Genomic DNA, 17,133 nt, shown 5'->3' with positions numbered 1-17,133 from the left:
CAACCACTGCGCCACCAGGAAGGCCATTTTTATATTAGTTTTTGGAGTTTGCTACTTCACCAACTGAACTTTTAGTGGAGATATTTGAAAAATAGGAAACCTTAAAACTAAACTTTTTCTCTAAGTATTTCATGACATTCTAAACTTGCGTTAACCTTTTGCTCTTTGTTATCAGTGCTTGAAATATAAATTAATATATCTAAATGTGCCTCTAGAAATTCTTCAGAATCTTTAGTTGATTAGAAATTGGTTGACTTGGAATAAAAATCCTGTGAAACAGTTAACAGCTTTGTGACTGTTAGGTATGTAAGGTAGTTAATGCCCATGCAATTTTTTCCTGGAAAAATCATTAAACAGTCATACAAATTAAAATTATTTAAATCATTTACAGTTTGTTACATTCAAGTGATAATTTTAACTTTGTTGCTAGTTAGCTTTGATATGTGAGAATCAGTTTTATCCACTCCTATTCTCTTAGAAATGAGCTAACTATTAGCATTTTAGGTTAGTTGAGTGTTAACACTTCAGAGACCAAGGTCACTGTTCATTTTCTTTACAGATAGGTCTACTTTGTACAAAAAGAAATTCCATGGATACAGGTTCACAAACCCCTATGAGTTAAAAAAGAAAATAGGCAATTGTCTGGCTAGCTCAGAAGCCTATAACCTTTCACTACTGCTGGGAAAAGTATGTCACTGCACAGCCTACTGATGGGTCTGCTCTACTTTAAATATAACAAAAAGGTGGCATAGTGGACCTAAACCAGTTTGTCACTGGTTTAGTCTTCCATTTAAGTAACATTGGACTTGTGTTTCCTTTTTAGAGCGTGTCAAAGTTATTAGCACCCATTGCAGTGAAATTCTTAGGTGAAAAGAATATTGCTATTCATTCTTAATCAAATTATTTTTTTCTTTTTAACACTTAACCTTACCTTTCTCAGTCTTATTTTTCCCTTTCAGAGTATCCTGTCTTAAACTATGGCAACTGTAGATACAAGGCTTATATTGGTCTCAGTACATTGTTTCCAGATGTTATGTATTATAGTTAGGAAAATAAAACTTATGTCCTTTTACTTTCCAGAAGAAAATGTGTTAAATTTTATAAATGTTGTTTGGTTTATGAGGATCATAACTGATGTGAGTTTTAGGAACTATGTGCTGAGTGCGAGAAAGAAAGTTTATTAAGCTAAATTAAGATAGATCCATGGTAAAGAAGATGTGGTACATATATATAATGGAATATTAGCCATAAAAAGAAATGAAATTGGGTCATTTGTAGAGATGTGGATAGACCTAGAGTCTGTCATACAGAGTGAAGAAAGTCAGAAAGAGAAAAACAAATACTGTATATTAACACATATATGTGGAATCTAGAAAAGCGGTACAGATGAAGCTATTTGCAGGGCAGGAATAGAAAGGTATACATAGAGAACGGATGTTTGGACAGGGTGGGGGGGTAGCGGAGGGTGGGATGAATTGGGAGATTCGGTTTAACATAAATACATTACCGTGTGTAAAATGGGTAGCTAGTGGGAACCTGCTGTATAGCACAGGGAGCTCAGCTCCGAGCTCTGTGAAGACCTAGATGGGTGGGATGGGGGAGAGGGAGGGGGTATATGTATACATAGAGCTGATTCACTTCACTGTCCAGCAGAAACTAACACAACATTTTAAAGCAATTATACTCCTAACAAAAAAACATTTTAAAGAAAGTATACTCCAAAAAAAAAAAAAAAAAAAGATCCATGATACAAGGTGGTCATCTCTGGGTGGTGGTGTTCTTCTCTTTTAAGTTTCTTATACAAAATACACACATTCAATTTGTAATTTTTAAAAAAATCTTTAGATGTGTTACAGTCAAAAGTATACCTGGGTGGTTTCCTGGTGGTGCAGTGGTTGAGAGTCCTCCTGCTGATGCAGGGGACACGGGTTCGTGCCCCGGTCTGGGGGGATCCCCCATGCCGCGGAGCGGCTGGGCCTGTGAGCCATGGCCACTGAGCCTGCGCGTCTGGAGCCTGTGCTCCGCAATGGGAGACGCCACAACAGTGAGAGGCCCGCGTACCGCTGAGGAGAAAAGTATACCTGGATTTGTCTTAAATTTTCTCTGAATTTCTAGAGAAATCTTTATATTTGCTTTGTTATCTACATAAAGATGTATTTTGTTGATTCTGATGCATTTTTGAGTGTGAATTTTATTTTACCCTGCTCTCCTAAAACAAAACTATGAAGACCTACCATCGATAACAATCTTATTAGCAAGGTAGAAAGAACAAAATCCTTCAATCTTTGTGTTTTGCTATAACTTTAATTCTCTTCTTTGTTCATGTAATTGCTTTGGTTGAGGGTCTAAGGTAAACTCACCTTGTGTCTGATATCCTTCTATGATCAGGTGTTTTAATGAATCAATATTTGTGGTATTATGTGTGTGTGTTATACATTATTTTGAATTGTGTTTCATATCTAAAAATTATAGTTATCTTGAGACTGATTTAAATTTTATTATTTTTATTCTAACAAATAAGATGAGAAAATGATATATAGGTACAGAATAATATGCTTTGGGGGGTAAGCAAGGTCATATTGATTCGGTTTTTTTTTTGGCCGTACACGGGCCTCTCCCACTGTGGAGCACAGGCTCCGGACGCGCAGGCTCCGCGGCATGTGGGATGGCTCACGGGCCCAGCCGCTCCACGGCATGTGGGATCTTCCCGGACTGGGACACGAACCCGTGTCCCCTGCATCGGCAGGTGGACTCTCAACCACGGCGCCACCAGGGAAGCCCCTGATTTGTTTTTAATAGAGTCTTTTGAAGTGATATTTTAGTGACCTAAGAATAAGTGTTGCTTTCCTAAATGAGAGTTAATCTTACACTCAAAGGATCAGGCTTAATTGGAAATATTTTTACTGAAGACAGAGGAAGTTAAGATGAAATAAAAGATAATGAGTAGATGATAATGCTTTAGAGCCAGAGCTGAAGGGAAATAGCTGATTTTTTTTTTCTTTCTGTACAGATACGTAGGTAACCTCTCCAGAGATGTGACAGAAGTTCTTATTCTTCAGTTATTCAGTCAGATTGGACCCTGTAAAAGCTGTAAAATGATAACAGAGGTAAGATCTTCCCAGTTCCCTGTGCTGACAATTAGCATAATGTTTAACATTTTGAGATACATGAGGTGATTAGTATCATTTTAAGTTTCAAGTTACTAGATGGAGAGATTCATGTTGTGTTGACTTATTTGACCTGATAGACAAACTAGGTTTAGAATGGAGTTTATCTGAGAGGACAGAGTTTCTGCGCTGTTATTTTCAAAGGGTCCTTCATGATGTAGTTATCTTCAAGTGATTCTGCTTGTGTAAAGTTGTTAGAGCTTATCTCAGAATGTCGAAAAACTAGGTTATATTTCATATATTTCCAATAAGAATTGGTGTGTGTAGAAGAACGTTAGGTTATTATGAGCATAGCGCCACACAGGCATCCTCGGCAGTTTTAGTGAATGCTGACTGAGCAGCTTCATGTAGATAGGGATTTAAATTGTTAGGATAATTTGTTTTCCTTTTTTTCAAAAAAATCTTACTTTTATACTTCCTGGTTAAGACTCTGGAGCAGTGCCCAATGACTCGGTTTTCATTTTATTTATTAACACTTTTTTTTTTCAACTGTTTAGTATGTACCAGATACCACGGTAAGTGCTAGGGATACAGTGGTGAATAAAACGGTTCCTAGCGCGATAGAATTTTCCAGTCTATGAGGGAGACAGAGGAAATAATAGGCACTAATGATATAGGATAATAAATAGTGTGGAAGTTGATAGTTTCAAGTGCTATAGGAGCTTATAGGTCCGTACAGTCTTCAGTCAGGGGAGGATTCAGTGTCTAGGCTGAAACTGAAAAGGATAGTAATGGAAACTGGCTAGACAGGAATTTGAGAAAGAAGGGAATCCAGGTAGAGAGAAGAATGTTGATCAAGCCTGGTAGACAGAGAGCGGGAGTGCTTGTGAGATAGAGGGAAAGATAGAAACCATAACGTGGTTGGAGTTTCGAAAGGGATTAGTCTTAGGAGATGCCAGGAGATGAGGCAGGAGTGTTCAGCAGGGGCCAGAGCTGTGCTAAGGAGTTTGTGTTATATTCTGAGACGGAGGGGAACTATTAGAAATATGTAAAGCAAAGTGGCCTTTTGATCTTCATTCTTAACTAATAAGGATAATTATTACTCTGTTCTGGTATATTATCTCTTCTTTCCTTCCTGTCTTTGATTATTTATTCATTCTTCCTTTAATTAATCAAAAATTTACTTTGTACTAGGCACTGTTCAAAGCATTGGGGATATAATGCAGAGCTAGACCAGTGAGGTTCACAAGAGTTTACATGTTAGTGGGAGTATTGTAAATAACAAGTAAACAAGATAATTCTGGATAGGAGTAAGAGCTTTTAAGAGAATATAACAGTTCTGTGATGATGATTGCAGTGTTGGTGCTGTATAGGCTAGGTGGTGAGGGATGACGTCTTGCTGCAGTTGGCATCTATACTGTGAAAGTAATAATGTAGGTTCTTAAGGAGATGGGAACTGAAGTTGCATAATTGAATGTTGAGGCTTTTTGGTTATGATCTGTGATCTAGAAATCTGTAATCAGTGGGCAGTTGACTCAGCCAAATTTTAAAAGATCAAATGAGTCTTTTTTAGACTATGGATGTTTGGTATGGGACCAACATGATAATGACTACTATCAGAAATCACCTCTTTGAGCTGATAGGAATAACAAGATGGTGCCATCTACATTAATAGCTGGAGGCAGAGGGAACAGCCCATACAAAGGCCTTGTGTTGGTAATGAGCTTGGTGCATTTGTGGAACCAAAGACCAGGGTGGTTGGAACCTTGTGAATGGTGGGAAATAAGTATAATAGAGTAGGCAGGCAGGGTTTGGAATCACATAGGGCAGTATGAGCCATGACAGAGTGTTTGGATTTTACTCTGCAGTGGGGATTTTAAGTAGGGCGATGAAGTATTCTTTTTTATTAATTTATTTGTTTGTTTGTTTTTGGCTGCATTGGGTCTTCATTGCTGCATGCAGGCTTTCTCTAGTTGCGGCGAGTGGGGACTACTCTTCTTCGCGGTGTGTGGGCTTCTCATTGCGGTGGCTTCTCTTGTTTCGGGGCACGGGCTCTAGGCACGCGGGCTTCAGTAGTTGTGGCTCGTGGGATCTGGAGCGCAGGATCAGTAGTTGTAGCGCACGGGCTTAGTTGCTGCGCGGCATGTGGAGTCTTCGTGGAGCAGGGCTCGAACCCGTGTCCCCTGCATTGGCAGGCAGGTTCTTAACCACTTCGCCACCAGGGAAGTCCTCCTGATGAAGTATTCTTATTTGCTTTTTTTTTTTTTGGCAGTACGTGGGCCTCTCACTGTTGTGGCCTCTCCCGTTGTGGAGCGCGGGCTCAGCGGCCATGGCTTACGGGCCCAGCCGCTCCGCAGCTTGTGGGATCCTCCCGGACCAGGGCACGAACCCATGTCCCCTGCATCGGCAGGCGGACTCTCAACCACTGCGCCACCAGGGGAGCCCCTTATTTGCATTTTTAACGTTACTTTATTTGGAAAATGATTATTGTATGGAGAATGGATTGTAGGGGGCAAGAGTGGAAGGAGAGGGAAACCAGCTGTGTTTATTTCACTAGCCTAGGTAGGAGATGATGTTCTTTAGAGTCGTAGCCATAGAAACAGAGGTAGATAAGTTTGGGATACATTTTGGAGGTAGAATCAGTAGGACTGGATTGGCTGTGGGACATAAAGGAAGGCATCAAGAAAGACCCCTTAGATTCTTGTTTGCAGTTGTGTGTATGTTAATGCTATTTGCTAAAATGGGCATGGCATGACTGAGGGAGACATAGGATTGATTGGGGGTGGGGAGTGGTGGGAATCAAGCTCTGTTTTGGCAATGTTAATTTTAAGATGTGCATTAGACATATAAATGGACGTCATATGTAGGCAGTTGGATAAACTGTTTTGGAACTCTAGGGAAACCAGTGTTGATGATACTAGCTTGCAGTGATAATTTGAAGCCATGGGACTGGATAAGATTTAGCTCCTAGATCTAGAGAGAGCGCTGAGAGAGAAGAGAGTAGAGGGGGCCTAGGTTCGAGCCCTGGAGCATCTCAACACTTAAGTGACATTTATAGTTTGAGTTAAGGAGGAAGAAATACTTTCTGAAAGATCTTCCAGTGAAGAAACAGGAAAACCAAGAGAGTATGGTGGAATCTACAGGAGAATGTTTAGAAGAGGAGGAGAGTTGTCAGCAGTTTTGAATTCTGCTTGAAAGTCAAGGTGAGGACAGAAAAGGGATCACAGAGATGGCAGGGAGGTCATTGGTGAGCTCAGCATGAAGTTTCCTTTCCATGGTTGGGTTGGAAACTGACTGGAGTGGATTTAGGAAAGAGTGAAATGTGAGAAAGTGGAGAGTCGCTAGAAAATTTTTGAGAAACATTTGATACATATATTTTTTAAAACCTGTGTGCACAGTCAGCCATATGAAGGGGTAGAGGAGTTTGAAGTGAACTTTCATAATTTATCTGTATTCTACAACTCCTATATTTGAACTTGTAAATAGTTGTAAAATTTCATATTTCTTTGTCTTGACATTTATGTCATCCAACAAAAATTGGTGACAACACCGTGCTAAGGACACAGTTGATTTCAGAGTGTCACTTAGTGGTGGTGTAAATGGGAAGCTTTCAGAGGGCATGGACTCATGAACTCTAGTACAGACTATTCGTTTCCTTTCATAAATTTCATTTTAGGGTATGAGAAATCCCTTTCCTCCCCTTAGTTTTACGATGTTTTACTTTAGATACTGTTTATCGTAGATTCTAGCTTTCCCTGTATATTATAATAAATGTATATTATCAATTCTAAGGCAAATGTTAAAAAATTTTAACATCTCTGACAGTGACAAAAAATGGTGTCTTAAATGAGATGAAATGCAGTGTGATGTGAATATATGTGTGTGTGTGTGTGTGTGTGTGTGTGTACATGTATGTACATACATTGAATGGGATCTGGCCTACTACTAGTTAGATAAATTTGAAGTCAGTATGCATGAGTAGACTAGTTTACTAAAGCCCGTTGTTATCATAGTTCTACCATTGGACTCCTGTATGTTTTGCTATGGTTAACAGTGTTTTCCTTAGAGACCATCAGGGCAGAAGAGGTAGGAAAAGTTGACTAGCACAGTGTTAGCTTCATATTTACCTTTAAACCTTTTCTTCAGTGAGTGTTACTGGTAAACGTTAACTCTTCTACAAAAGGAATGTTTGGAGTCTTTTCCCTATTTCCTTTCTCTGCCTCCTGAGAACAGCATTCATGTGGCTACAACAATAGGATTTTGTATGAGAGCCCGTAGTAGTTTTCTTGTCAGTATTAATGATTACGCTTTTTTCCCCTCAAGGAAATGCCTTCTGGTTGCTTCACCACTATTGTTTTAGACGTCTTATTTTGGATTTTTCTGCTAAAACTTCCCTGGAATGAAAAACAGTGGTTGTTGAAAAGAGCTTTATTTTATCTGGTATTTTTAATCCCTTGTAAGTGCAACTGGAATTCCACATTTTAAACATTATTTTTAGATATTTTACATTGAATAGTGATGTTTTTAACCTTATGTAAAAAATATATTTGTACAACTGTATAGCTGTTCAATATAGGTTGCAGTCTTATAAAATTCATTTCCATTTTGGTTCATAGGTGTTACAGTTGTTATATCTTAGGTACTTTCTCATCTTATATTGGTGTTTTATATTCACTGGTGTCATATTAGGTACTCACTTTTTAAAAAAAATTTTTATTGGAGTATTGTTGATTTACAATGTTGTGTTAGTTTCAGGTGTACAGGAAGGTGAATCAGTTATACATATACTTATTTCCACTCTTTAGGTATTCACTCTCTTATATTGGTGTTTTGTGATATAAAATTTTAGCTTTATTGTGGAACATTTTATTCAGACACATTTTCAGAAAATCTTTTCTTAATCACTAGTATATTTTTCTGGTCTTTGGAAGACCAAATTCAAAGTGTATAGAATCTCCAGAGCTTCAGAAGATTTTGAAAGGTAGGGATTTCATTTCAACAGCTGGTTATAAATCTGAAAAATTTCTCTTTTCATTCTTATTCCTTCCTTGTACAGAAAAGAAGTACATAATCTCGTCTTATTATATGTATCAATAGTACTAATCCTAGTTTCGATCAGGAGTAAGTTTGTAAAGTTGGTTCATTTCTGTATTTTTTTTATAGTCATGGGATACAGTTTATGAAGGATTATGATGCATAAATAGAATTCATCCCTTTGAAAATAATGTTGGGAGAGAAGAGCAGTGGTAAGGAGTGGTCCTTATCTCTCAAATCTGAACTTGAGGTTTTGTTTGGTCTAATATAAACTTCTGTTTTATATTTAACATACTTCACCAGAATTCTGTACTTTGATTTAATGCTGGTAGTCATGATTCTGTACTGCTTTGTAGTTCTGTTTGAGTACAACAGTATTCTGAGGTGCAAAGTCAGGTATAGGTGTAAATCTTATTTTTAAAGTGTTAGGCTTTCATAAGCTTATGCAATCTCACCTCGTACATGCCTAGCTATCAGTAATGTTTTTTCCTGGATTTTCTTCTCAGCAACCCGATAGCAGAAGGGTCAACTCTTCTGTTGGATTTTCTGTTTTGCAGCATACAAGCAATGACCCATATTGCTTTGTGGAATTTTATGAACACAGAGATGCAGCTGCTGCATTAGCTGCTATGAATGGGAGAAAAATTTTGGGAAAGGTAAGATAATAAATGATGGCATCTTATGAGTATATATATTTGCATGTCAAATTAGTTTGTATTCTTTCTTAGCAAGTTTTTAACAAATATTCAGCTCTGCCAAGTGATGGTTTTGCTTTATTCAGCCTAGTGCTTTTACCAAAATAATCCTGCTTGATAAAATGATTTAATAAGTGGTAAGTGTTGTGATTCATAATGACATGCCTAATAATTTTATTAAATATAATCTTTATTTTTAGGAGGTCAAAGTAAACTGGGCAACAACACCAAGTAGCCAGAAAAAAGATACTTCCAGTAAGTACTCCTGCTGCATTTTACTGTGGAAGAGTTCTGAAATTATCCTTGGCAGCATTACCAGCTCAAATAGGTTTTTTTCTTCCTTTAGTGTTGCCTAAAAAAGGTTTAGTACCTGACTTCTTAAGTATTTGATTACCAAATGCTTTGATTTCAGATCATTTCCACGTGTTTGTTGGGGATTTGAGTCCAGAAATTACAACAGAAGATATCAAATCAGCATTTGCCCCCTTTGGTAAAATATCGTAAGTATCAAAATCAATACTATATTCAGTAGTGGTAGGCAAAATTGTACATGATTAACTTGTATCAGAATTAAGATTTTCTTTCCCTAGTTAGTGTGATTTTTGTTTGTTTTGTTTTTTTGATTAGTAGATGTTGTTGAAAATGTTAATGTCATTTCAGTGTTTTGGGGTCTTGTTTTCATCTAATCCTGTGTATAACATGTTAAAAATTAAGTGATTCTGTTTGTTATCTTTAAAGCAGATGTTTGGGTGGTAAAACTTATTATAAAGTCCAGCTTTTTGTCAAGTGTTTGGTGGTTAAAGATATGGGTTAACCAAAAATAAATGATTCATACTGTGTATTAAACTTTTATAGGAGGAATTTATAAATGGTGAAAGTAGGTAAATCCTTGGATATATTGTGAAATTGGAAATGTACATGTTTAATTATAATGATAAATGTGTTTTGATATTTTAGCTGAAAAGTAGCATTATTATAGTAGTAAAATGTTTCAATGTCTGAGCCATAAATGTGGGATTAATTAGTAGATTTTTTTTGTTAGTGGTATTTGATTCTGCTAGGGTAGGGCCCAATTGTGGTTTGATTTTTTTTTTTTTTTTTTTAAACAAAGTTGGTGCTCAGATTTTGCTGTATGTTACTTGATCAAATATATTGGAAAATTTTAAGTGTTACAAGTTCTATAAAATGTTTATCACAATTTATCTATCTGCTTAAAATCACTTTATTTTATGTATTTATTTCCTATAGATTGAAGTTAAACGTTTTAGTACTACTTTACAAAAAATACGTTTCACCTAAGAACAACAGTATTTCTCTCTGCAATTTGTTGTTCTATAGATTTAATTTATTTGATAGATTTAATTCTTAATTTTCTATTTTGATATTTACTTTGCTTTTTAATCTAGATGTGGTAAGTAGTACTGTTTTAAAAATCAGTATAAAAAGTAATACAGGTTGCTGTTTTTCAATCTATATTTATACCTGAGACCTGCAGTTTTTCTAAAGTCCAAGTCACAATTAAAAGTAATAGCATTCTGGTTATTTTGCAGAATTGCTCATAAGAATGGACAGGATCTTGAAGGCTAACTGCAAGGAACTGTGCACACTGGAACTCAGTTGTAGATTTTTTTCTCATTTCTATTTATTCTTATTATACATTATTTATATATACATATTTTAGTATTTACATTTTAACATTCTATATTCAGTGGAGTTCTATATTTCCAATCATTTTAACTTACTCACTAAAATTTCTGTGTAAATTTGTTGTTTTCGTACTGGTGTGCTTAGCATTGTTGTTAGTTTTTTATTCTCCTTTCTTAAATTTCTGAAAATGTCAATTTTTCAAAATTTACAGCTGCCCAAACTCCAAAATGATGGTAGAGAATTGACCAAGAAAAATAAAGAAATCTGTTAACAGGCCATGTATGCCTTTTTAATTCCTATTTTTTCCTCTTTTTCAATTTTTTAATATTTCATATATTTTGTATCACTAGGCAGAAGACATTTAACTATTTAGAGATTGCATGGTAAAGTAGTTAGCATTGTTACAGTAATTTATAGAACCAGTAAACCTTAGAGGACACTAGCGAATAGAATATTAGAAAAGGAAACTATTGTTCCTATTAATCTTCAAATTTGAGCATTTAGTTTAGAAAGCACAGGCTGTTTGATTAGGTTGCATGTTTATTACATGTTTTTGTCCTACTGCTTTTTTCTAACAGGTAAAGAAGCGTTAGGGAGAGTTCAGGAATGGCTGTAGTTAATTAGGGCTAACTGGAATTTTATTTAAAAAAATGCTCACAATACAGTGTGTGTGGTTCCTTTTAGTTTTTATTTTGAGGATGACTTTTACTTCCCTCATTTAGCTGTGCTTCTTTTCACAGGGATGCCCGAGTAGTTAAAGACATGGCAACTGGAAAATCCAAAGGCTATGGCTTTGTATCTTTTTATAATAAACTGGTATGTTCTTGCAACTCAATTTGAATTTAATGCAAAATTTAGTTGTTAATGAATATTTTTGGATGTTGACTACAAACAACTATTGTGTAATTTTGTTTTAATAATAAGGTGTGGTTCATTCTATTTTTTCATAAGCTTGGAAATAACTGGGAAAAATAGGCTGATTATAATGAAGTATATTGAAGCTTGCATTTGTGACTTGGTAAGGGTAAGATGTGTTAGAAGTAAAACTCACAACTAGGACAAATGAGCTAATCTCAGAATTTGAAGGGAAGTTAAATTATATTTGTCTTGGGACTTCCCTGGTGGCACAGAGGTTAAGACTCCGCATTTGCAACACAGGGGGCTTGGGTTCAATCCCTGGTCAGGGAACTAGATTCCACATGCATGCTGCAACTCAGTATTCGCATGCCACAACTAAGGAGCTCACCTGCCGTAACTGAGACCTGGCATAACCAAATAAATAATAAAATAAATAAATGTTTTAAAAAATTATATTTGTCTTAACCATGAAAATCTCAATTTTAACTTTCTTAAAATGCTTTTATTTATGTATGTATGTATGGCTGCGTTGGGTCTTAGTTGTGGCATGCAGGATCTTTTGTTGCAGCATGCAGGCTTCTCTAGTTGTGGCCTGTGGGCTTCTCTCTAGTTGTGGCGCATGAGCTTCTCTCCAGTTGTAGTGCACCACGTGGGCTCTGTACCTGGGGCACGCAGGCTCTCTAGTTGTGGTGCGTGGGCTTAGTTGCCCCGCAGCATGTGGGATCTTAGTTCCCCAACCAGGGATTGAACCCACATCCCCTGCGTTGGAAGGCGGATTCTCAACCACTGGACCACCAGGGAAGTCCCTTAACTTTTTAATTATTATCCATATTTTTGTAGCTGGGACGTTAATGACTACAGCAAATTATGTAAATGAAATTTTAAGCAATTTGTCTTGATTTTTGCATGTATTTAAGAACGAGGTACCAAATATCGAAACATTTGCATTAACTATAACATCAGATAATAAAATGGGCTTTGGTATTAATGTTTTGGAACAGTTTCAACAACTTAAATTATTTACATTTTATTGAAGCAGTAAGATAAAGGGCAGGAGTTGTATCCTTTTTTTGCTTAGATTCATTGCAAATTCACATTACTTCCTAAATTCATTTTTTGGGAATTCCCTGGCAGTCCAGTGGTTACAACTCCTCACTTCCACTGTAGGGGGCATGAGTTCCATACCTTACTCAGTTTATTGTAGAACTCAATTTTACAGCATTCTAAATCATAATGCAGAAGTCTTCCGTCTTAAGTTTTAAATCTTCTGTCATAGTCCATTGTTATTAGAATGTAGAATGGGGGGTTAGGTGGTATTTAGACCATAGTATCAAAGAGTTTTTAGATACTTCAGTAAAAGTCATATTACACCTCAACCATAAAATTAAGATATTTGAAAACAATTTTGTCCTTTTTTTTGGTGATCAGTTGGATTGTAATTTTCTCCTTTTATGTTTGAATTATAATTTCCCTTGATGCTTAAATGCTATCCTGCGTTTTTTTTGTTTTTTTTTCTAAAATATTTTAATTTATTTATTTGGCTGCACCGGGTCTTAGTTGCTGCACGCGGGATCTTCGATCTTCCTTGCAGCATGCAGGATCTTTAGTTGTAGCATGTGAACTCTTAGTTGTGGCATGTGGGATCTAGTTCCCTGACCCGAGATTGAACCTGGGCCCCCTGCATTGGGAGCGCAGAGTTTTAGGTACTGGACCACCAGGGAAGTCCCTATCCTGGTATTTTAAAATCTATAAATAAATGTTGCTTTAATGAGTCACTTACTGATAAGATTTATTGGATCCAGAAGTGCCAATGTTTTATTTCATCTTAATGAGTCTTATGAACCACTCTTTTCTGTGTTTGTAATTGCTGTTTTTTTTCTTTTTCTCCGTAGGATGCAGAAAATGCAATTGTGCATATGGGAGGTCAGTGGTTGGGTGGTCGTCAAATCAGAACCAATTGGGCCACACGTAAACCACCTGCACCTAAAAGTACACAAGAAAGTAAGATATGTCTCCTTTATATGTTTTTATGGATACTTCACAAAATCATGTATTAGTTTAGTCTTAATTTCTTAACATTGAAATTTTATTAACATTTCAAAACTCATTTTATCTTCAATATAATTGTGGGAAAATAACTGGGCTTTGATGCAAGTATATTTGGAGCTGTGAACCAGGTGATTTTATAGGTCAGATCATAGTGTCAAGGAGAAAAAATTCTGTTTCTCCCTACAATGAGGCATATCTTAATAGTATATGGTAATCAGTTTTATAATGATGTATAACTTTTTTTTTTTGGCTGCGTTGGGTCTTCGTTGCTGCACGTGGGCTTTCTCTAGTTGCGGCGAGCGGGGGCTACTCTTCGTTGTGGTGCGCGGGCTTCTCACTGTGGTGGCTTCTCTTGTTGCAGAGCACGGGCTCCAGGCGTGTGGGCTTCAGTAGTTGTGGCACGCGGGCTCAGTAGTTGTGGCTCCTGGGCTCTGTAGATCGCAGGCTCAGTAGTTGTGGCTCATGGGCTTAGTTGCTCCGTGGCATGTGGGATCTTCCCGGACCAGGGTTCGAACCCGTGTCCCCTGCATTGGCAGGCAGATTCTTAACCACTGTGCGACCAGGGAAGCCCCATCAACATTTTTGTTTTCTTTCTGCATATAGATAACACTAAGCAGTTGAGATTTGAAGATGTAGTAAACCAGTCAAGCCCAAAAAATTGTACTGTGTACTGCGGAGGAATTGCTTCTGGGTTAACAGGTACAGTGTCTGGTTTTTCTAATCCCCTTCTCTGGAGCTTCATCATTATTAGCAGCAATTTCATGATAACATGAACCTTAAATATTTTATTTGTATGTTTGTTTTTCAGATCAGCTTATGAGACAGACATTCTCACCATTTGGGCAAATTATGGAAATCAGAGTTTTTCCAGAGAAGGGCTATTCATTTGTCAGGTAAAATCCTACCTTACATTTGATCCATTCCTTTCAGTTATATTATTTGATCCCCTCAGGTATCAGAGTTTGTTATTTCAGTACTTCTTTGCAATGTAGAACTTTAAACTCCTACATGATGTACTTTAGGAAAATACCAAGATGATACTTATAAATTAAGGAGTTTCTATATTACTTACTAAGTACTTTAAAAAATAAAAAACAAAAAACTTCATTCTCATCTTCTCTTAGATTTTCTACCCATGAAAGTGCAGCCCATGCCATTGTTTCGGTGAATGGTACTACAATTGAAGGACATGTTGTTAAATGCTATTGGGGTAAAGAATCTCCTGATATGACTAAAAACTTCCAACAGGTAATCCAATTTTTCATAGCACTTTTTAAGGTCTCCTTCTTACATATCTACATAAAAGCTTTAGAAATTGTAAAAGAAAGCAAACAAAAAAGTAAAGCATATAGCTGCTTTCAGTTGATTTTATTAATGCTATTTCAAAAGTGATTATTTTGCGGTATTAACTGAATCTTAATACTTTCTTTTCACAGGTGTCACCACCCCAATAAACTTAGACAATGATAAATAACAGAGTCCTATTCACATAAGGGTGCTTAGTTTTTCTCTTCCTTGTCTCCCACTTTCTTCAAATACTGTGTTTCTTACTTGTTCCCTAAAACAGTAATTTGCTTTTTCCTAGGTCGACTATAGTCAGTGGGGCCAGTGGAGCCAAGTTTATGGAAACCCACAACAGTATGGACAGTATATGGCAAATGGGTGGCAAGTACCACCTTATGGAGTATATGGGCAACCATGGAATCAACAAGGATTTGGAGTAGAGTAAGTTGTTTGAGTTTTTCCAGTATAGAAGCACATATAGTTCCAATAAAAGGAATTAAAAAGTGTGTTTTCCTAGGGAGAATCTATTTAAACTAAATACATTGAACTATGTGGCATTAACTATGTGGCATTATAAGCATTGTAGAAACTTTATGAAAAATGAATTGTAATGCTAAAAATTTGCTTTTTATTATCTAGGTGGAAAGGGAGTTGGGGTAACATATGATGTGTCCTCCTATCTCTATGAGCAGTTGGTAGAATTTGATTTACATTTCTAATACACTGTTTTATCTACTTGTTTATTTTTTCATGGAAAAGATCTTTGTCTGGATATGTTCAGCAATTTAATGATTTATGCCTGTTGGCTTGTGTGAGAAGTCTCTGAAATTTATCTAATATAAAGTAGCTCACTTTTTCCCCTTTATTGATAGATTGCGTTGGTCCCTTGTGCTTTTTCTAGCCAGCCCAAACCTTTGTTTTCACCAGTTCTTCCTCCTGTTTACAAAGTAAACTTGTGTTTTTAAAATTGTTTATAAATTGATATACAATGTGTGCAATATATGGTGGGTAGATGATGAGTTGAATCATTTGTCATTTTTAAAATATCAGTTTTGAGATATTTTTCAGAGAAGTCATATGTGATCTTAGCAAAAATTTAAGACTAATATTGAAATATATATTTTGCATATATGGATATATATGATTTATTTCTTTGCTCTCTGTTTTAAGTATGTTGATTTCTTGTTTATGATTAGGCTCTGCTTGACTTTTGTATAACTGTATAGACAAGTTTTTCTTTGCATTTGCTGAAGATTTTTTTTTTTTTCTTCCAAGTCAATCACCTTCAGCTGCTTGGATGGGTGGATTTGGTGCTCAGCCTCCCCAAGGACAAGCCCCTCCCCCTGTAATACCTCCTCCCAACCAGGCTGGATATGGCATGGCCAGTTACCAAACACAGTGAGCTGGGACTCTAAACAAAATGTAATTCATGATAGCTTCAATTTCCTTGTGACACTCTGAAGACATGAAAGTAGACATCGGAAAATGAAAATATTTATTTTAAAAATTGAAATGTTTGGAACCTTTAGCACAGCTTTGCTTTGGTGAAGGACACATGTCTTCTAGTTCTGCCTTTTTAAGTTTTTGTTCATGATGGATATGAACATGATTTTTCTTTGTGTACAAAAACTACAATAAAGTCAATTAAGACAATTCTGACTACAAATTTTGATATAATAGGAGAAATGGGTAATACATTTTGATTCTTAGATACTATTCCATTTTTATCTTGCTGTTCAGTATTTTAACTCACTGTGTTTTTAAAAGAGCAAAAAAGGGAGGATCATGGAAAACTGGGAATCACAAATAAGTTCATCTTGAACCTTGATACTCCCCTCCCCTCCCCCAAGGTGGACCACATTTGAAGTCAGCAGAAAAAAAATGTGATATTGAGAAGAAATGCATGATTTTGGAGTCGCTTTGGAGGAAATACTTTCTCTGTGCCTAAAGAAACTGAAGCCAGACTGATAAAAGAAATTTTGCAACCTAAATAAGGAACAGCATTGTCTGACTTACTTGAGCAAATATTGGTGGTCCAGATTAAGACATATTTTTAAAACTTTAAAAAGTGTTGATTATTAAAACTGTAGTAAATTACATTTCATTTTGGGGGGAGAATTCCAAGTATGGTGTTTGTATTAAAGTCAGACAGTCATTCTTATGCTTTTACATGAAGTTTAAATGATATACATTGTAAATATTGAATACAGTGTTTAAAAAGCATGCTTCAACATAGAGGTAGCAGCAATGTAATTATTTGAAGTAACACTTAACACTCCACTGCATTGAATGCAGTGGATGAATAAGAATGTTTAAGACTGACATTTCCAAGGTTGGCTACTATGTAAAATTAAAATTATACAAATTACTATACAGAAAAAGCCTTAATTTTAATTTCATACAAATCTTTGATGCATTATTAGTACATTTTAAAATGTCATTGGAAATTAGATTTCTTT

The 17,133-nt window shown here is 36.2% G+C and overlaps 1 protein-coding gene across 7 annotated transcripts in view; it reads left to right on the top strand.

Annotated features, from left to right (window-relative positions):
- Window positions 1-16,909, top strand: part of TIAL1 (TIA1 cytotoxic granule associated RNA binding protein like 1) — a 19,377-nt gene extending 2,468 nt beyond the window's left edge. For 2 of the 7 annotated variants that reach the window (XM_024755958.1, XM_024755957.1), the window contains exons 2-12: window positions 3,011-3,107; window positions 8,648-8,797; window positions 9,037-9,091; window positions 9,249-9,336; window positions 11,224-11,299; window positions 13,234-13,342; window positions 13,994-14,089; window positions 14,199-14,283; window positions 14,515-14,638; window positions 14,976-15,115; window positions 15,950-16,909. In XM_024755958.1, coding sequence (XP_024611726.1) covers window positions 3,096-3,107; window positions 8,648-8,797; window positions 9,037-9,091; window positions 9,249-9,336; window positions 11,224-11,299; window positions 13,234-13,342; window positions 13,994-14,089; window positions 14,199-14,283; window positions 14,515-14,638; window positions 14,976-15,115; window positions 15,950-16,076 — 1,062 coding nt within the window. In that variant the 5' untranslated portion in view covers window positions 3,011-3,095 and the 3' untranslated portion in view covers window positions 16,077-16,909. Of the gene's footprint in view, window positions 1-3,010; window positions 3,108-8,270; window positions 8,354-8,647; window positions 8,798-9,036; window positions 9,092-9,248; window positions 9,337-10,386; window positions 10,456-10,694; window positions 10,763-11,223; window positions 11,300-13,233; window positions 13,343-13,993; window positions 14,090-14,198; window positions 14,284-14,514; window positions 14,639-14,975; window positions 15,116-15,949 lie in introns of those variants that run through there. The other 5 variants (XM_024755961.1, XM_024755960.1, XM_024755959.1 and 2 more) reach the window with 5 other exon arrangements.
- The last annotated feature ends 224 nt before the right edge of the window (window positions 16,910-17,133 follow it).

The sequence above is a fragment of the Neophocaena asiaeorientalis genome, unplaced genomic scaffold, assembly GCF_003031525.2.
Source record: "Neophocaena asiaeorientalis asiaeorientalis breed wild unplaced genomic scaffold, Neophocaena_asiaeorientalis_V1.1 scaffold85, whole genome shotgun sequence".
NCBI lineage: Eukaryota > Metazoa > Chordata > Mammalia > Artiodactyla > Phocoenidae > Neophocaena > Neophocaena asiaeorientalis.
Note: the sequence above shows the minus strand (reverse complement) of the source record. Positions and strands in the feature narration are given on the sequence as shown.